Source organism: Corapipo altera, unplaced genomic scaffold, assembly GCF_003945725.1.
Source record: "Corapipo altera isolate COAL_440 unplaced genomic scaffold, ASM394572v1 1, whole genome shotgun sequence".
In the NCBI taxonomy this organism is placed as follows: domain Eukaryota; kingdom Metazoa; phylum Chordata; class Aves; order Passeriformes; family Pipridae; genus Corapipo; species Corapipo altera.
In genome coordinates this window covers 7,259,401-7,280,842 of record NW_020884873.1, presented here as the reverse complement: position 1 = coordinate 7,280,842, position 21,442 = coordinate 7,259,401, and the positions used below count along the sequence as shown (strand labels likewise).

The window sequence follows — 21,442 nt, the reverse complement described above, 5'->3', positions numbered from 1 at the left end:
CGGCGCGGCGGGGCGGCGGCGGCGGCGGTGCTGGCGGGGCTGTGCGCCCTGTGCTACGGCAACTCCCTGCGGGGCGAGTTCGTGCACGACGACGTCTGGGCCATCGTGAACAACCCCGACGTGCGGGCGGCCGCCCCCGTGTCCGCCGCCTTCGCCAACGACTTCTGGGGCAAGCGCATGGCCGAGAACACCAGCCACAAGTCCTACCGGCCCCTCTGCGTCCTCACCTTCAAGTGAGTGCCCGGCGCCGCGGATCCCGCTCCGTCCGGACCCTCTCCCGGCTCCGCGCCCGGGCGGAGGGGGCCGGCCGGACTCGGGAGGGGGTCGAGGGAGTCCCGCGGCACCCGTCCCGCACCCTCGGCTTCGTGATTCAGCGTTTCTGCCCGGAGCTGTGCGGGACGGGGGGCGGGCAGGGTGGCTCGGCCCGGTGGAAGTTTGCGGGAGATGAGGAGCGATGAGGCGCCGCTCCGTGGGAGCCCGCCGCTCTCCCGGCAAGTGCCCCGCTTCCCTGGTGGTTTGGGAACAGGTGGCGCCTCTTCTTCCCCGGGCTGCCGGGGGGATAAAAGGGAAAACACAGCGTTTTGGAAAGCGCTTTTGACTGAGAAAGGTGTTCACATAATATCTTCGTGAGTTCCTCTTCTGCTTTATCTCCAGTACTTTTTCTCCGCAATTGAGTGATCGCGGCAGAAACTTCCCGCGTTCTGTTTTGAAGCAGACTCGTAGTCATCCCTACCTTTCTTCTTGCCGCTAAGCGAGGGGTTCAGCCTCGCGGGCACCGCGCCGTTCTGTGCATCCCTCCTGGCAGCTCCCAGCCTCTCGTGTCCGTCGCGGAGTTCCCCGGCAGCCTCGCTGCTTCAGATGTTCCCTGTGCACCGGGCAGAGTTGTTGAGGAGGAGTTTCGGTTTTATAGGAATGAAGAGAAATTGAACAGCAACAAAGTGACAGTTACCATCGCTAATCCTAGGAAGAAAACCCTTGCTTGCCTCTCTCCCCGAGGAAAAGAATTTGTTGCAGATCAGCTTACCTACAATCCATACAGTTTGTCATTCTTTCCATTAGGTTTTTCTCTTTTTAATTTATTCCGATGAAGCCTTAATGATGGTGAATATTTAGCACGTGTTAGTATTTAAAAATGATACATGTGTTTGCAGGGAGCTGTGCTGAAGAACTGGCGTAGTTGATCGATGTTTAGCACTCTGGTCCTGTTTGCAGGTGGTCAGTAGATGCTCATTACAAACTGTGGCAGGCATAAGGAATAAACTATGTGGACAGTAGCAAGTATGCCAGGAGGGTGTGTTACCCGATCCTGGTTGACTCTGCTAATTGAGCAATTCTTTAAAAGATCTGATATATAAATAGAATTTCACAAACTATGTGGAAATCACATGTGTCTGTGAAGCAAGAGTGGTTTTCGGGTATGAGACGTTCCTTTGGGATTCCCAGGGAGCACTTGCTGCCCTTCTGTTGTAAAGGTGGGCCTGGAGCCAAGAGCCATTGGTCCGGGGAAGCAGAGCTGGATGGGCACAGGGTCCATATCCCTGATAAAGCAAAGCTGAACAGCACAGACCCTTTTAGACTGGCTTGTTTAGAACAGGTTTTGTTCCTTTTCCTTGAAGGGTGTCTCAGCACATTTCTGTAAGGAACGATGCGGGTATAGGTTGCTACAGGCAGAGATGTCTTTGTGCACGCAGAGTGCCTTCTCCATCGTCTGTCCAGCCAAACTGCTGTAGCTGGCGATCTGTCTAATTAATCCATTTGTCCATCAGTACATCTGGGGGTAACGTGAGATGTGAGCGAACCTGTGCGTGTCACCACTGACTGCGTGGCATGCAGTATTAGTGCTGGACTTGGCTTCCTAGATCAGGTTGCAGGATTGAGGTTATGTTATGCTAATGAGCAAAAGAGTCTTCAACTTTAATAATGGAATGCTTTAGTTCCGATTTGTCTGTATTTGAACTGGTTTTGCCTTTGCTGTTGAAAGATGTGTGCATGTCTCAAGAAAGGATGAAGTACTGTCTCTGTCTAGTCCTTTTTGGAAGGGAAGTGAGACTAATTTTGTGAGCAAGATTTCATCCTTAATGCTTATAATAACCATACAGCAAAGACATTGGGTCAAAGGCAGAATCATTTGTTCCCCATTTGGCATTGCATTTGGAATAGGGAAGGAATCGTTTATCTTCCCTGGCTGCACAGGAAGATTATTTCCACAGTGTCCCAATTATCCTTTCAGCCATCCAGTTTCCACATTCTTCCCATTTAATTTCTACCAGTAGGGTGTCAGAGTAAGATGTTAAGAATGGGGTGGAGTGGTTCCTCCAAACCTAGTGCTTCCAAAGAAGCCTTAGGGAGCTTTTGCCAAGCGGTACTGAGCCTGTGGTTGAGCCGTGCTCTGCCTGCCTGAGCCATCCACCCCTGCCTTGCCCAGCAGGAGGTTGCTGCCTGCTCTCTGTCCTCCTGCAGAAGAAAAAAGGATTTTTACCCTGATGCTTGTAGAATGCTCACAAAAATTGACTCCTAACTGAATGGAAAGGAATGTTGCTAATACTTTTGTTAGAATTTACTGCATCCACTTAGGATACTTGAGAAAACTCTGTGACATGCTTTGCAGGATCTTGCTGAGGGAGGGGAGAAGGGACCAAAATATTCTTGTATCTTTACTTTTCTAATTCACTTGTTTTATTTAATTTATTTCGTTGTTCTGCTACCTTGGTCAAATCCAAGGCATTTTAGTAGCAGCATGAATCTTTATACCTGCTTAGTGGCTCTGCTTCTCTTGCATGAAACTTTAATCTGTAAAGGCTCGTTTTGCATCTTGCTGTACTAAGATTAAAGAATCTGGGAGATCTCCAAACCGCATGCAGAGAACAGATGTGAAGGGTGGGCTGAAATTTATATCTACAGATCCATCAATCTACAGAATCTTAGTCTCTTTTCTGCCTTTTGTGGCTGTGAAAGTAAGAAGAAGGACTCATGATGCCCTATGGACTTTTCATTAGGCTGAACATAGCCTATATATAAGCTACGTGTTCCTGAAATGATCTCAATTAAAAAAATTTATCACCCATCTGTCAGAAAAATCTGAAGCAGACATTGCTGAAATTGTGTAACAGTAGTTCAGTGTCCCTGATGAATTGGAAATTGTAAGTGACAGTCCTTATTCCAGTAGATGAATGCTCTGGAGCCAAACAGTGAAAAGAGCTCAAGTATTTGACATCATTCACACCGTATCTGACAGTATGAATGATCAGAGGAAAATAAGGGTGGCCTCTGTTACTGGAACCATTAAGCAAAACTTAAAATATTCATAGAACTGCTGCATTGTTTCGTGTAGGTTAGCATGAGAAGGGGAAAAAAAAGCCTGCATATGAACTCTTGAATTAAATAATGCTTGCTTTGTGTCTCTGAACTTCTCTTACCTTTTCTCTTGACTTCTATAAAGTAAAGGAGTGTTAAAACTAGTTGATTCGAAGCATTCCTGTTACACATGGGTAACTGTTAGGTGACAGGTCCAGCACAGCTCCTCATGAGGTGAGATGGTAGGCAATGGTTTTGCTTAGTCCTTAGGGAAAACTTCATGCTCTCCAGTTGCTGTCACTCAGAGGTGTTCACCTGCAGGTATTTTCTTCTCCAATTCAGTATACTTCTTTCTAAAGAAGGTGACTTTTTTGGGCTTAGGATATACTATTTCTTAGTGTCTTCCTTATAAAATGTTAAGATGAAGGGTAGGAAAAAAAAAAGAACTGCCAGTTCTGTAATTCACTCAGGATTTTATATTTAAACTGGGTGCTTTCTGTCTTACACCTTGTCTCCACTAACAGAAGTTCACTGAATCATTTATTCCCTCAGTAGCACTTAATACTCCTTGGTTCCAGTGGTTTTGCAAAAATGTTTCTCAGCTGTTGAAGCAGAAGGTGCAATCCTCAGTGCTGTCTCACTCTTTCTTTCTCTTTTTGTCTGCCAGATCCCCATTTTGGTAGATTTTTCAACCCAGAAACAAATAGGTGATGAAGATTTGGTGTAGTCAGCAGCACAGTGGACTTGGTCTGAAGGTGTCCAGTGGTAGGGAATGGGGAGAGTGAAGCTTTTTGAAGCCCCCACAGATGCCAAGATTTAAAGACTTCTAAACAGATTTGAGCCTCCTGGTTTGCAGGTGGTTGAGAAGTGAAGGCCCTGCCTGCTCAACCTCGTTGGTGGTGCCAAGGCAGGTGGTGGTGAGGGAGGTGCCTCAAGTAACAGTTCACCAGGGACAAAAGAGAACGGTAGTGACAGGTCTAGGACGTTTGCCATGACAAAGACTTGGGAGGATGGCATTGGGCAGAGAAGCACAGCAAATACCTGGTCTTCCTAGAAGGAGAAAGTGACTTTTCACATGGAATATGCTTGGATCTGTGGGAAGGGTGTAAGAGTTATCTACTCCAGCTGCTGCTGGGTGGCTCTGGTAATTGAGGAGGAGAAGAGCTGTGGGAGATAAGCTGCAAAAGGGAATGCAGCTCTCCCACTGAAAAGATGTGCACAGTTTGTGCACAGAGCCATCCTACTAGTATTCCAGATGGAAAAACAAAATGGGGGGAAAGATAAATTAAAAAGTCTGGGCTGTGTTCACGTGCTGACTGCAGAATGGATAACACTCCAGATCTGCCCATCAAGGCTGCTGTCCAGTGATGGCTTGGGTATGTACCTTGCTGGGAAGTAAATGGGACCCTTCAGCAGCAGTTCAGTATTCTTGGTGGGCACCAAGAGCCTAATGTAAGACTACCAGTGGCTTCAGATCAAAGCCTTAAGTGGCTGTAAGCTTGGGTTAGATGTGAATACATACCCAAAGAGAGAACTGATCCAATAATTCGCTGCCAGCCTTCTGATCTATCTAGTTGTTTACAGCTGATCCTTCTGTTTTTTCAGCTGTATCAGTGGCATGAGTTTCAAGGACAGGGAGCTTAAGAAAACCTAAACAACCTGGGGAAGGAAAAAAGACCTTAGGTTTTCTTTGTTCTTGATTTAAAGCTGTATTACAGTTTGACATCGCAGGGTAATATAGTGGAGCTATAATGTGTCAGGTTAAATACACAGTGCACAAGTATTTTCTTCACTCTGTACATCACAATGTTTAAGATTGTGTCAGTATTTCTCTTGTACAGCTTAGTCTACTATTTCAACCCAAGCTGTGGCAATCACTCTCCACATTGATACTGTGATACCTGCCATGAAATTGATGTAGTACTGGTGTAGCCACACGGGGTGAGGTGCAGTTTGTAAAGAGAAGCAGATGCTTTACAGACTGGTTGTGCTGTAGTTGGAATATACAGACACATCTCTAAGCATGTAAGCTTTTCTTTTGACCCAGAGCAGAATGCCTTGCTGCCATTTCAGGTTTCTCCCAAAGCTTGGTGCCTCAAAGCTTAGGGTTTTTTTCCAGGTGCACAGAAGTCTCCCACACAAATGAAATTTTCATAGCAGGTGTCTGATTCTTTTGGTTGCAGATTGGGGCTGTGTTTCTCTAGGGTTGCTTGCACTCCCTGGGAGGAGGACAGGACTGCTGGGGAGGGTCAGGGGAAGCTCCCTGCCCAGGGATGGGGGGCACAGGCCTGGCTGAGGGTCCATGCTGTCAGGCTGCTTGCAGCCAAGCCCAGAGATGAGGATCTGCCCAGTAGGAGAGGTGTGTACAAAAAATTTAGGACTTCTGCCTAGTCACATTTTCTCACTCCTCAATAAAATTTGCCTGTCTCTTGAATTAAAAGCCTTTTATGAGGGGAAGAGTTCACTAATTCTCCTGAATGACTTGGCTGAGGTGAGTTCAGTCCACGGTTATTTTTGCTGCTTGCTTCAGGGGTGTTTTGTCTCTATTTAACACCTACCAGTTCCTGGGGATTTTCTCTCATTGGGCATTCTATTCCTCTTGCACCAATGTCACCCTTAATTTTCTTTGGTCATCTTTTACCTAAAAGGCTCAGCTTTCGACCAACCTTCTTACCCACAGGAGCATCCCTGTCAATACTCTTTAGAGTCCATGAAAATAAAGTGCTCTGGCTGCTGCTGGTGAGCTAAAGGCATTTCTCTGCATTTGCTTGCTCTGTTTCTGACTGCTTTCCTGGCCTTTCTCATTTATTGTCTCACAGATTTAAAGAAAGAAAGGGAAAAGAAAAAGGGCTGTTCTCTTTTCACTCACTATGCTTTGTTTTGTTTTGTTTTTCTTTGCTTCTGTATAAATTAAAAAGGCAATTCCTCCATAGTCTGCGGCTTATTTCAAACTAATTTCAAATTTGGTGGAAATCTATTATACCTGGTTTGAAAAACTGTCTTTAGGCCTAATAACTTCATACTAGATTTCTGTTAGTGTTGTTTTCTCTTGTTGATGAGTGACTTTGCTAGCTTGGTTCTTGATCACGTCTCATCTCTCACTGCACTTGGAAGAGGACTGCCTGATTGATGGCTGCTGAAGAGTTTCACGAGATGTGAGTTTCCATCAGTGCGTTGCTCTTGCTGAGATACTGTTCAAGAATAATTTTGAAGACAAAACTTCCTTTTGTTCAGTATCTAGATAAAATGACACCTGGTTTGTCAGTTTGTAACTTGCCGTCATCTGGTTGGGTTTTTTTTTAAGTTTTCCAAGTTTGTGGAGGCAAATCTAAACTCGTATGAATGATGCTCTCGTTATTCTTAACACAGGGATGATCATCACACCAGACTTTCTAGGGTTTCACTAGAAATTTTTGCCCTGGCATATTTGCTGTTTTCGAGGTGCTGCTTCTTCCCAGTCTAATTGTGATTTCTATTTTCTTTTCCTAACTCTGCTGGAAAGCAGTAACCTGCTTTGAATGCCAACACTTAACTAGTGCTCTTGTAAGTGATGACTGCTGTGCTCTAAGGGAGTTGCTGTAGCTTGGGAATTGATAAGGCCTCTGTCTTCTCATCTGTGGCCATTGTAGCAAATCAAGGAACAAACCATTTAAGCCTTATTGTCCATTTAATTCTGAGGCATTGTACTGTACTATGGAAAGATTATCAACACAAATCAGCACAAAGTGCTGTTGCACTGTGGTGGAAACTCTGCCCTGCTTGTGCTGGCTGTTGCACTAACACTTCTGCAAAGGCGCTTATTTTCTGTTTGCTGCTACAGGTTTTTCATTAATCTTTAAGCTGTTTCCACAAAGAGCTTTAACCATTATTGCCACTGATGCAGCTGCATCTCTTTTGGAGTGCAAATGCTCATTTTCCTGGCACGCAGTACATGCATCTGTGGAGTTTATAAGGAGATTCCACCATACACTGAAATTGGGTATTACTTTGCATAAAGTTGGCCATATATAACACACATTCAACAGGAAAAGAAGATCACAGGAAACTTAATGCATTCTTATGTTAAGATTAATTTATATAAATCTACATGTGAGCTTTCCTTTATAAAAACTGTAGGAGTTTTATGAGGTGTAGGATGCTCTGAGACTTTCCATTAAGTGTTACTTGCTATAACAAATTACCATTATTATCCTGTGCATTTCTGTTTCATAACATGTTGTGTTTCTCTGTTAATCTTTTGAAAATCATAAAACAGATTAAACTAAACAAGAGCTGCCCAGGGATAATAACGAAGTCTATAAAAAGAGAAATTTGCCAATTATAGTTTACAATATTATTAAATCATAAGAGGCCTTAAAAAGGGTTGAATGAGTCTTCGTGTGTACAAGTGGATGAAAAGCACTATATTAGAGCCCAGGAGTGCTGGTGATTATATACAGTCACTGGATATTTATGGCATTTGTCTCTTGCAGCATAGACCTCTCTGGTTCTGGGTCTGTGAGGATGAAGTCGCTGAGTTCCACTCTATTTCCAGGCCCTCTCTGTAGGGAATTGCTTACCCAGATGTGTCCCTGTCTGATGACTTATCTAGAGGAGGTGTGAATTCCTGTGGCTTGAGAGTAGCATGGTCCCTGCTCTACAGATGCCATTCTTTGGGGTGGCTGTGCCAGTGGGATGGAGGGCTGGTGGGTTCTGATAGATGTCACTTTTCTTTTAAGAGCCAGAATGATTTACCACTTCTGGAGAGCTGTTTTACAGGCTCTACTCAGTGAACCTTCAACAGCTGGTGCCTGTGAAAGTCTCTTTCTGAGAGTGGAGCTGCGTAATTCCTTTTCCTAGAGTGGATGGTGAAGGAACGGAAAAGCTACTGTAGGTGGCAAAGCAAACTATGCTGCTGTTCCTGGAAAACGTCCATTGGCCTTAACAAAATCAAGGGATTTTTATGTTAGAGATATATTTCTTATTTTGGTATACCTCCTGCTTGGCCAGGTAGTTTTGGCAGTGCTCTGCATTGGGTGTGACATGCCGAACCACACATGCTACAACACTTGGACACAAAGACAAGTGTTGGGACAAGAGTCTTAGCTTGTGTACATGTTTCAGTGCAGACTTCTCTCCCTGGTGGGGCACGTGATTGATGCTGAGATTTCTGCTATCAGTTTTTATTTTGGTTGCAGCCTGGGTTATGCTCATCAGGTCTTTTGGAAGATACCTGTTAATGTCACCTAGCATGGAGAGGCTGCTCTTCTCTTCCTTTCTCTTGTGTCTTTTGAGGGCCTTTGTGTCTGAACTGCCATTTACCATTTCCCAGGAGGCTTAGTGCACTCTTTGACTCCAGGGCCTCTTCCAGCAGAGGTGTTGAAGCAATGAAAAACTCTTCTTCTCCATGTATTTTGTGGGAGGCTCCCTTGAGGAAAGACCTCCATGTCTGAGATGGTTGTGTCTCCTCTTTCAGATGTCTCTATTTTGAGGAGCACCGTCACTTGCTCTATTCAGCCCCAAATCTTTAGAATGCAGTTCAAAAAGCCTGGCCAGCCCAGCCCAAAGCATCTGCTCTCCTAGCTGTGTGCTCTACCAAGCCTGTAACACATACCTTACAAGCTCAGATAGATGTTATGATCTTCATGCAGAAGTGGCTAAGGTCTTCCAGCCCACATGATCTGAATTTCCCCATTTCTGGGCCAGTTTAAATATGGAAATAAAAGGACAACACCACCCTCACCCCCCTCTGACGGAGTACGGTTGTTGCTTGCCAGAACTTTTGTTCACGAACATTATGTTGGAGAAAGACCGTTTCTTCCTTAATTTTGAGATTGATATCTCTGTTTTACTTCCTTTGTTTACTGAGCTGTGTGTTGTGTATAATTGCTACATGCTGCTGCCAGTAAACAAAGACAAGGGTATTAAAGTTTAAGAAGGGAGAAGTAATTTTTTATTTATCCATCCTCTCCTGGTCCCTTGGCCAGAAGTTGCTCCATAGTTCCTCTACTGTGAAAAGCCAAATTTGCTCCACTGCAGGCTGCCTTTTTTTCCCCCATGGGTATGTGAGTGTACTGGGGAGTTCTTGTGACTTGAATTAGAGCTGTTTGGAGACCCAGATTTGCTCACCCATTTGACGTACAATAAATTCAACCACTGCTAATGTTTCAACATCATTCTGCTGGGACTGTTTCAGGACGAAAGAATGTTTCCTTTGTTGCCATGTGGCCTAATTTCTTATGACAAAGAGCTTTGGCAGCAAAAAACCACTGGTGTGAATATAGCACCTGCACACACTCATGTTTAGTGTTCATGGACCACCAAAGATGGTGTTTAAACCATACACTGAAGTATGCTTGCAGTCTGATTTTGGTGTTTATTGGAAGGCTTATCTGAATAACACGGTATCATTGTGTCTATGTTTTGTTCTGCTTTTTTTTTTTAGTTTATACAAAAAATACACTGGGGAACAGCCAAGCTGCTCAGCTGATGCTCTTGCAGAGCTGTTTTCAATAATTTACATCAGGTAACTCACAGCTTACAAGCCTCATTGACTTGATGTGTTCACCCTAAAAAGGGGCATGAGTAGCACACCCTGCCTTTGGGATAGGGGACCTGATGGGGGGCACGAAGATTCCTTTCCTGTAAGATTCTGCCTCTCCTACCAGTAGAACTGTTTTGCAGGATGGGAAGTGATCAGGTGTGTTCCATGAAGACTAACGATAGATTTTTTTCAAGGGTATTGTCAGATGTCATGGGTTTAGTGATTCGTTTTCACAACTTGACCAAATAAATAAATAAATGAGAATCTCTCACATTTTTTTGCATAGGTTCACATCACCTGATAGCCTGAGCACTTTGTCTTCACCGTCCTCACCTGCTGTACCTGCTTACTCCAGAAATCAGGTTACCAGAGCACACTTTGGCATTTGAGGGGGAGTGATGGTGACAACTGTGCTCCGGCTGATTTACAGCCAGGAATGATTCACTGTTATAAAGAACGTGTCCTGCAGGTGATCCCTGACATTGTGCACATCTGCAGGTGTCTCTGAGCAGGATCTTTGGCTCCTTTGGGACGGGGGGGGGGGGGCGGGGGGGGCACTGTACTGCCCCTTGTTCCCCTCTGTGCACTGAAAGCAAGGTTTAAGCCTGGGGGTTCCTGCTGCTGCAGTGTATTTGCAGCTGAAACTCTGGCTGGATGTCTGTTACTGCCATTTGTTGTGGTTTGTCATTCAGTGCTGGTAGAAATGAGGGAAAGTGATGGATGTTGCTGCCCTGAAGTGGCTTGCAGGAGAAATGGGATAAAAAAAGAAAAAACCCCAACTCTTCATGTATTCTTGAACCGCATAGTCTGATGTCTTGTCAAAATGTAACTGCATCAACCTGTACTTCAAAGGGAAAGGTCAAGTCATTCTAAAAATCTCACTTTTTCCCAAACTTTCTGAGTTTCAGCTGTTGCCTCCACAAACACTCCAGTTTGAGTGTCTTTCCTTACAGCAGGAATGCACAAGTAAGGCTCCTGGTTCTGGTAAAGTTAGATTGGCCTGGAAAATGCAACCCAGGACAGCTAGCACTCTGTTGCTTATGAATAAGGAATGTAGAGAGTTATTTATAAAAAACATATGTTGTCTGGCCGTCACAGACCTCTCCACACCTCCTCTGTCTCACAAAAAAAACTAAGGTGTTTGCACAGTAGCAACAGCTCAGTGGCTTTGCTGTTGCGTCGTGTATGTCATGGGAGACCTGGAGTCCCTGAGTAACAACAGGAAGGATTATTGACCCTATAGCATGTTTACATCTACATGCAAAATATTTAGGTTGAGTTGTCTTTTCCCTGGGTATCTTGTAGTTTTTTTTAAAAAAAATGTCCTTTAGCATTAGTTAAGGGACATTTTCCCAAATTCCTTGTTCATATATGGAGTTTTCCCTAGACATAGACTCCATGTATATGTGTGTATATATGTGTGAGTATATATATATCTGTCCAAATGTACAGATGCTGTTAATACTAGAGAGAATTATCTGCAACTGCATCGAAGTCAAACTTGTCAGCAGCTGTTAAGCAAGCTGGCTGTAAAAAACAGTGACCAGAAAAATGTGTTAATACGTGCTGTCAAACAAATGTCATAACAGCTTGTTACATTTTATTTTTTGTTGTGATCGACACAGATAATGAACCCTAATTGTCTCATGAAATCTAGGGTCACGTTAGCTATCTTATCTTTACTGTCAATGTCCTTATAAAAATGATGGTCACTCTTAGATGAGCTTCTTTATGTAGTCCTCATGTCAGTAAAGCATTTAAATAAATGCTTAACCTTCAGTATGTGGAAGTATTCTGGAAGTTAAATGGGAATAAATGCCCCTGTAATGCTACACAGATGCTTCAGTGCCTTACCAGTCCCTGGCTGTTCCCAAGCACAAACATCTATTCCATAGTAGAAAATAACTACCTGTGCTGTAAAGCTGCCACGTGTCCAATAGGACTGCAGAAGGTGCCAGCAGGGAAATAGGACCAGTGCCATATTTCTGATGTTGGCCGGGGTTATTTGCCGCTAAGGAAGCACAGGCATTGTCTCACTACAGTAAACTGTGCTGGGAGGGCACAAGCCTCTCCTATCTCCGTGTCAAGAAGGTTGCCAAATGCAACAACATATTATAATAATTGGGGAAGTGATTTCTCTTTAATCAGATAAACCAGGAGTTTAGAGCGATTTTCAGTAATTAGTTGAGTAGCATATGTGTTAGAAGACTGCAAATCGGGCAAAAGGCATATTTTAGACTGTTTGAAAGATGTCCTGCTATTACAAGACCTCTCCAATCTAGTAATGGTTTTGTTTCCTTACAGATTAAACATATTGCTGGCTGGTATGAACCCCTTCTATTTCCACGCAGTGAATGTAATTTTACACTGTCTGGTGACTGTTGTGCTGATGTACACTTGTGACAAAGCTGTGTTCAAGGACTGTCGACTTGCTTTTGTCACGGCGCTGTTCTTTGCTGTGCATCCCATTCACACCGAGGCTGTAAGTATGTGGCACAAAAGCTAAAAATAAATTCATTCTTTAAAATTTTAATTTTTTTTTAAGGAAACCTCTGAGTCATACAAAATATGGTACTTGAGATTTTTGCTGTGGAGGAGCAGAAGTGAGAATGTACTATATTTAAAGTAATTTGCAGGAGTCATTAAGAAAAACGTGTATTCATACTTGCAGTCTTTCTGCTCTGGCACTAAATTCTAAATGATGGTCCTAATCAGCAATGCTGGGAATAAATGGACAGTCATGAGTCTTCTGAAACCAAAGACCTCAGTGAGGCCATGCTCTCCTGCTGGGACATTGTTACATGCCTTCAGTCATCTCCTGTAGTCATCAATTTAAGGGAGAAAAAGTGAAGGGAGCATTATTCTGGAGGAGCTCGCTCAGATAGAGGTGATCTGACCCATGGATTAATTTATATTGATTTCAATTAAAAGCCAGGAGTATCATCTTAGGAAAAAACACAACTTGTTAGCTTAATGAACGTCAGGATAAGTTTACAGAGCAACAGCTCACATTGGACAGTTTTCTGTTCTTACAAGGAAACGTTTTAAGGCATAGTCATTCTAAAACTGCAGTCTGTTAACATGAGGAGACACTCCTGTAGCTAAAATGAGTCTTGCTGCCTTTGAGAAGGAAAGGCAATGTCCAGCTATCCGCACTTAAAAAAAGGAATGCACTCGTTAGCTGAGATCCCACTGACATCACCTGCTCTCATTACAAGCCTTTGTAAACGAGCGAGGGGGAAACGGCTGCTGCACCGAGAACTTTGGAGGAGAGATTACCTTAATAACAAAAAGCCACAAGCTTTACAGTTACTCCTTGTGCTGTGTTGTGTGCACTAATCAGCTAGGCTGCTTTTGATAATACAGCTTTTATACTATAAGGGAGGTTTTAGAAGAGGCACTCTTTGAATTTATTTTTGTCTGGGTCAGAACTTTAAAAGGTTAAAATAAATGCCAGAGCGCTGGATATGGCTTAATTATATAATCTCAAAAGGGGTGAAATTTCAAAGGGCCTTTTATTTGCTTTATGAGTGATTTTTAGATCTTTATGAAATAGGATATTGAAATAATTGTAAAAAAGAGTGTTTATACATTCTTCTTCATTATTCCCTTTTTTATGAAAAGATTTGGTTAATTAATATGTAGAAAAATCTCCCATAAACTCAGACTGTTCATAAAGAGAATAAATTATATATCACTGTATCCCTTTTTGGTGATAAAGTTCATTCAAATATTATTTATTAATTCATTCCTACATAATAAGTCTTTTCCAAAGAGTTGCTGTTTCAGTAGTCTTTTTCTTTAACAAATATCAGTTCTGGGAATTGGATGCATTTCTCATCTGAGCCTTGTTACGCAAAATTAAAACATATTCCTAAAATTGGCATTCTCTATGCAACTTTATTAATATTTTAATAAGAAAGTAAGGAATGACTTAGCTGTTGGCTTACTCATTTGTTTTACCGAGTGAGAAATGCAGCAGGCAAAACTGGACATATCCTACACTCTCCAAGTAACATTTTGCTGTAGTGAGGGAGGATAACACTGAAAGATAAAAAGCTTAAAATAGTAGCAGTTAGCATGGATTGTTGAGGCAGTCACTGAGTGTTCATGCCTTTTTATGTATGTGTTTTTACACCTGTGCGTCTTTTCCTTTCAGGTAACAGGTATAGTAGGCAGAGCAGATGTCCTGGCCTGTCTACTCTTTCTGTTGGCTTTTCTCTCCTATAATAGGTATGTGGTAACATTATGAGATTCTCTAATCTGAGGAGGGGACCAAAGGGAACCCTGTCAGTTTTTGGTTGTTGGCTGAGGTACTTCCCCCAGCACTGCTGCATGGAAGTGTCCTGGCCCCTGCTTTCACTACAGTGATGCTTATGAGAACAAATAAACATAAAACCAGAAGTCAGCATTTATAGTTCCCTTTTCCATTGACATTACAGCTGACCATACACCAGAGGATGGTGTGTAGGGCTAAAAATTATAAAGAAATGTTTTCAACGGAAGACAAATTGCCTGTATGTAGAGTGAAGAACAAACAAATGCTTGCCTGCCCTTGAAATACATGCTGTGACTGTAGGACTCTGAAATACCTGGTCTGGGGGAGTTGAAGATTGTGTCTAGACCATTAGTCATCCTTTTCAGATGAAAACTTGGCACTGTTTGCTGGTCTGTGTTTTAAAACTGTGACTGAACAAGTATAGATACAGAAATAGCTTACTTGGGTGGGGTTTCTGTGCCTTTTGCATTATTTGCATTTAGAAATAACATTGTTTGCATTTAGAAATAGCACCGTGTCATCACGGCCACGGGGAAAAGCTGCATATATCCCTATATACCTCTTGGGCTGTTTGCTACAAACCAACAATGCTGTTTTCATCAGAAGGTTTCAGTGGTGTAAAACTGGTAGTGACCCCACAGGAATCTGCCTGTTGATTTCAGTTCTTTCTTACCTTCTCCCCTCTGACACAGGCTTGCTGCCCAGTCTGTTAATGGTTAGGACACATCTTTGATTCAGGGGATATGGGTGGAATGGAGGAATCTTTGCTTGCCTAGTGCTCTTTGTCACATAAGGAAAATTAAGCATGTATGTTCTAGATGACAGAAAGCAGGTGTTTTTCTGCCCTCACTGTCTTTGTACTTACTCTGCCTTCCTCTGACTGTTTCAAGTCCATTTCATTTTTCTGCTTGTCTTTTTTTTTCCCCTCTTGTGCACCAAGAATTCGAGCAGCTTCATTATTTGTGTTTTACTTTCCTGTTCTGTGTCTAAACCTTTCTTCACTCATCAGCAAACAGTGTAGATTGTTCATGTCTTAACATGTTCATGTCAGCATCTCAGGAAATTAAGGAAGTGTCTCAGTATTTGTGTGAATGTAGTAAACATGAAAATAACAGAGAAGTTGAGATATTTTATGTCAATTCTATTTTTCAGGAGTGTGGATCAGCTTTATGTTGGGGAACATTTCCCTCCCACTGCCTCCCCGTTCTTTTTGCTGCTTAGTTTATTCCTTGGGACGTGTGCAATGCTGGTGAAAGAAACTGGAGTCACTGTGTTTGGTGTGTGCTTGGTTTATGACTTCTTTTCCCTCTCCTACAATGGACTCAAAGTGTAAGTAACCTGTTGTGCTCGCTATGCTTTTCAGGTGTTTCCACCTGTGAGTTCAAAATATATATTATTATATATAGTACTGGGGAAGATGGACTTGCCCTGCTGAATTAAATGGCACACATTTGACAAATTTGGAGGCACCGAGGTTTCATTCTGTGGGGGTTTTGTGGGTTTTTTTTGAGGGGGAGGATGTTTGTTTTGTCTTTTTGTTTGTTGCTCTCTTGTGACCTGAATAACTTCTGCTGGATAGATAGACCAGATGTGAAGAATTGATCCCTAAAATGCTCTGGCAAGACTAACATTTATTTTTTCTGTGGGAGTTCTGACCGAAGCATCAACATCTTTAGATATCTCTGGCTTAACTCCTTTCATTAGCAATGCCTGCTTGACTGTTCAATCACAATGTCATGGGTTTAGAAATATTGTATGATGATTATTAGTAAAATCAGGTTTGATTTTTCTGTCCTTGTAGAACAGAAGAAGGGGGGAGATATCCATCCAGTTCTGGAATGGTTGGAATAATTAGCAACTCTCAGCAGTCGCTGGAGAAAAATTGAAAACTTTGAAGTTTATACCCCCCACCCACTCAGTGTCACAAATAACTATGCTATTTACTATCTCCATTAGAAGTCAGAAGTCCTTTGTTTTATAGACTCTGAGTTTTTTATCTGTTTCTCTGCCAAAACATTTCTGGTGCAGATCTGTCAATGAGTGAATGTAAGAGTTTACTGCCACTGAGAGTGGGAGGTCTTGTTCCTGCTATAACTTCTTGTGTTCCCATGGGTGCTGCCCTGTCAGCTCTGGAACCTGCACACCCCTGTGTGTACTCGTGTATCTGGGTTATAAAAAAACCAGGACACCATAAAAAAGGATACTGAAATCATGTTTTCTGCCACAGTGAATTGAATCAGCTCCCAGAGGTGTTTGGGGAATGCCAGAGTTGGCACAATGTGAGAGCAGCAAATGTAGGGAGGAGGAGGACTCTGTTCTTTCAGGACCATCTGGCTTCCCTCCCATTTCAGCCCTTTCTCTAGATCCTAATGGGGGATAGACCACGTTTTAGGTTCCCCTGCCCTCCCTCTGGCCCCTCTAGCAGCAATAGCAATCAGAGGGCAGGTATGATGGATCAGCAAAGGATTTCTCCTCTTTTGACTGCATAAGTAATTCACAATAGTGGGCAAGTAGCCAGGGAGATTTCTGGGGACTGACAGCCAGCACGCTTGTTAACACTTGCATTTACAGTCTGACAGGCGTGTTCCAGGAGCTGCCTGGGTAAAGGGAACACAACTGTTAATTAATTGGTGGAAAATCTGTGCCTTCCCCCTTCCCTCAGTCTCCCCTTTCTGACAGGTTCACATTTCAGTGCCCTCTACAAGTTATTTCTTTGCTTTAATGGCATCCAATTGCCCGGATGTGGCACTTACACAGCTTGTAGGAATGAAGTTCTGTAGTCCAGATGTGCTACATTTTCATATCTGCTCTGGTTCTTTGTATTGTGCGCTCATCTGTTGTTTGTGCTGCTCAGGACTTCTTTCCTGCATTTGACTTTAAGGGACAACAGAAAACAATTTCAGCCCCTGCTCCTTCCTCCAACCTGTACAGATTTGTTTTCTGTTTAAAAGAGGTGGAACATCAATTATTTTCTGAAGCAAAAAATTAGGAAGGGCATCATATTCTTCCTCACAGTGCTTCCCATCTTACCAGAGGTTCAGAGAACAGCTTGATACAGAAGTGCTCATCTTCTGTTGCTGTTAAGTCTCTTCCTCTAGATCCACTTTGGAGCTAATAAATCCTGCCCTCCCAGCATGCAAAGACTTTGTCTTTTGGATTAAATAAAATGTCACCTCTTGCAGTTAGATATCTTGTTGTGCTGATTTCATAATGTTCAACCTTTTGACAAGTAAAAATGGGAAAAGGAAAATCCTTAAATCCTTTTCTTTCCCCTTCCCGTTTTCCCTTTTCTCTGCATGTGTAATCAGGAGAAATGGAGTGATCCACCAGAGACCTGCCCGGCAGCCCGTGGCTTCTCCCTCTGCCCCACTGCAGGTCCCCCTGGCCAGCCGGGAGAACGGGAAGCATCGCTTTGCTCACCGGGGCACCTGGAGCTCCTGCCACCCAGCATCACCCGAGGAGCAGCGGAGCGGTGGCCTTTCTGTGCCCAGCAGAGCCATGTGGGCCATTCGGAGGTACTGCTGGCTACCTGCAGCTGATCCTACCTTAAAATGTCAAGTCACTTTGTTTTAGCCGTTTTTATCCTGAAATGCGCTGCAATATTTCTTATGCTGCAGGGGAAGGAAGAGAGGAGAAGGTAGAAGGAATGTTCAGGGAAGAAAGGGGAGGGTATCCGAGGACTTTCCGTGTCCTGGAACTCTCTGTCCTAATATGGTACTGGCAGGCAATGCTTTTCTTCCCAGCTTCTCCATGGAGAAAGCAAAAACTGTCATGTTGTTTTGAATGTGAAGAGGGAGGAGTATGCACATGTATACAATAATGCTTGAAGTGAGGTGAGTGCAGTGCAAGTAGTTTATTAAGGGATATTGCTGCGTATCTATGTTTGTGGATATAATTTCTGCACATGTGTACACATACTTGTAGAATATGTCCATTTTTTTATATATATATATATATATATATATATATATATATGAAAGCAGAGGTGATGCTTACTTCTGCTTTATGCCTTAGAATGGACATGAAACAGTGAGAGGTGGGCTCAGGCAATAACAGAAGGATTTTCCACTGGTCTCGTTCAGCAGTTCTTGGCATCTTCTTTGGGAAGGAAGGACTCCAGGGCCATGCTCTGGCACAAGAATAGCACTTGATTCCTTTATTCCTGTGAAACGGAGTTAGTAAGAGCATTTAAAGGGATATGACGCAGCAGCCACCCCATGGATCTGTGCCAGCATGTGGGGTTTTTTTTCCTTTTAGCCTTGACCTTTGTACAATATCCCTGGTAGCCCTTGCCCAGCTTGCCCTTTGTTGCTGACTTTTGGTTCTAACTACAAAGCACTCACAGTGTGATATAATTTGGAGACCTGTAATGATGTGTTGCCCTGCGCTGCCTATTCCTTGGAGAAAGTGTTTTGTTCTTTATATAGATCAGGAATTACCTGCTGTGGTTCTCCCCATGTAGAACTCCTGAAGCCTGGGAAAGGGAATGTTTTATTCCCATGTAACACTCAGTATGCATTTCAGTAGGAGCTGTTTGTTTGTTGTTGGTTTTGTTTGTTTTAAGTAATCTGGTTGCTGCATCAGTACTGATGGCATATAGGCATTACAGGAGATCTGTCACTTCTTGAATCAGTCTGTTTCCTCCACCTGTATTTCAGATGTCCAACCCACTTTAGAGCTTCTGTCCTGCAGATATTTTCCCTGATTGGTGTGACTTAGGGATGGTTGGGTTTTTAGTTTTGTTTTTAACAAGGAAGGCAGTGGGTTTGGTTCTATTGCCTCTTCCTATGGGAATCTGTGACATGATAATGGCAAGGAAGTAAAGACTTTTTGGAATGGGTAAGTGGTAACTGCTCTAGCACAGAGGCTCTTCTGAATGTTGGGAAGAACTTTAAAGTTGTTTATTTCTTCTGCTGTATCCACAAATGAGTAGCAAAATTTGAAAGTGTGAGTGACCCTGGTGCCTTCTCATGTTCCAGACCAGAGTGGGCTGTCTAAAAGCCTCATTTAACATCTTGCCTCTGAAATTTAAGACCTGGTGGGAAGGAGTAACCTGAGCACAATGCTGAAGTTGTGATCCCTCCGCATTTCTCTCAGTGATTTTGTTCTCTTTGATACTTATATTTGTCTCCATTTTCCCTGATGAATACTATGATAGAATTGTTTAGGTTGGAAAAGACCTCTAGAATTATCGAGTCCAACTGTTACCCCAGTAATGCCAGGACAAACCCTAAACCATGTTCCCAAGTGCCACCTCTACACATCTTTTAAGCACCTCCAACGGTGGTGACTCCACTGCTCCCTTGGGCAGCCTGTTGACAACCCTTTCAGAGAAGAATTTTTTCCTAATATGCAATTTAAAGCTTCCCTGGCACAACTTGAGGCCATTTCTTCTTGTCCTATTGCTTGTTAGTTGGGAGAATAGACTGACACCTACAATGGAGGGGGGGTATAAATTCAAAACCATCTCCTGTCTTGCTTCATCTTCTTGTTCCTTGCTTCTTTTACTCCTGTTTCTTCCTTTCTTCCTGCTGCTCCTTTCTCCCGTCCTTTGCTTTGTACTTTTTCAAGATCCCTTCCTCTGCCCCAGCTTTTGGGAAGGTCCCTTTCTCACACCAAGGGGAAAGCCTCTGGTTTTCCAGCCTCTTCAGGAAAGGCCACAGAAGTTCTGTTGGAGAGACTGCGCATGTGGGATGGCTTCAGAGACAACTCATCCACGCTGCCAGTTGGCATTTGCTTTTCGGCAGCTGCCTCTTCAAGTGTTGTGAAGGGTGTCTGCACATGGCAAATCAAGCTTGGCACGTACATAGCTGCTTTCTTTTTAAAAAGGGGCTCTGATCGTGTAAGCTGCTCAGCTTCTTTTCTCAAGTGACTGACTGTGTACAACACACTTGCAACGACTTGTTGTGTGATGCTTTGTTGTGGAATGCCCAAAGTAGAACTGGCTTGGTCCCAGTGGCTGAGAGGGAAGCCTGCTGCCACACATGTGTGAGAGTGGTGCTTGAGAGCCCTGTGAGAAAGCCTCATTGGGTTAATGGATACGGCTTTGGAAGAAACTTCCCTAAAACACTGTTGGCAACCACTAGTTTTTCCCTTGCTCTGAATTCCTGCTTCCTCTGAGGGCAGAGTAATGCTGGCTAACTTCTTGCTGTATGGAATGACAGCCTCGTAGAGCCTAGGCAATTTGACCAGTGCCTGCTTGTCTAATATCAGTGTTTGCTGGTCACTGACAAATAAGTGTGCTGCTACAGCATTTGTAATTTCAAGTGATCTCAATTCTCATCACATGGACAGTGCTTGTGGTAGTGTGGAACAGTAAGGTTAAGTGTATTGCAGCTCACTGTCCACTATCTGTGGATCACTAAGCTATCATATAACTGTGGTCTTCTTACTGAATTCTTTGCTGAGTCCTCACTGGACAGATTAAAATAGTTGAAATACTTTCTGTACACAGTCTTTCTTCAGTGCTCTTGGCATATTATATGATAAGAAGTAGGAAGCACCCTTGCTGTAGATGAAAAAAGAAGAAATAAAATGAAGTCGTTCTCAAGTCTGTAAGATTAATTACACAATTTTTCCTTGTAATTCACATTTGTCTGACTTGTGTAGGTCTTTTTCCATGGCAAAAGGGAGGGAGGGAAAGTTTTAAATATTTCAAAAGCTCCAAAGCTGGAGGGCAGATTTGGCACAGTGAATTAGCTTCAGGTACCTTATTTAATACACCAGATTACTAATTGTAAGGTCTTAATTAGAATAAAATAGTAGGTACACTGATTAATCTATACTTTTAAGTACTTATAAAGTGATCAATTCGGTTTCTATTTAATAATAATTTATTATACATCTTACTAGAGCTAACTGAAAAATGCAGGAAGATGTAATGAAGGAATTAAGGAAATCAGTCTAATTAGCTGTAACTGGAGCTGGTTATGTAAATTCTTGGTGCAGAGAGATTTTTGTTCTTTATTGTCACTTGCTCTTATCTTCAACTATCCAGTGAATATGTGCGTTGCAGTCCTGGCTGCCTTGAGGAGTAAGGAATGAGTTAATCTGGATGAAATTGTAGGTTTTATCCCCACAGTTTATTGCAATTTTGGGCAGTGCTGGCATATGCTACTGAAACGAGGTAACTAGAATCTCTTTTGGGTTTGATCAACCTCCATGGGTTTTAAAATCTGAAAGAAGGTTGTGGCCATATGTGCCCTCCCATATGACAGAAATGGAGAAGGGCAGATGAGAACTTTTACATCAGGCTTGTACTTCTGTTTGGGATAAGGAAGGCCTCAGTGCTTTCACTGTGATGGTGTAGTGTAAATATTTGGGCCCTGTATTGATACAAAGCAGTA

General features: G+C 43.0%; 1 protein-coding gene across 1 annotated transcript in view; it reads left to right on the top strand.

Annotated features, from left to right (window-relative positions):
- Positions 1-6: 6 nt before the first annotated feature.
- The window catches only part of TMTC1 (transmembrane and tetratricopeptide repeat containing 1), a gene marked incomplete at its 5' end in the record, with an annotated part of 145,716 nt that continues 124,280 nt past the window's right edge, over positions 7-21,442 (top strand). Inside the window, 5 exons of the mRNA XM_027661528.1 lie at positions 7-233; positions 12,122-12,299; positions 13,977-14,050; positions 15,249-15,425; positions 17,405-17,611. Of these exons, the coding sequence (XP_027517329.1) occupies positions 7-233; positions 12,122-12,299; positions 13,977-14,050; positions 15,249-15,425; positions 17,405-17,611 (863 nt within the window). The remainder of the gene's footprint in view (positions 234-12,121; positions 12,300-13,976; positions 14,051-15,248; positions 15,426-17,404; positions 17,612-21,442) is intronic.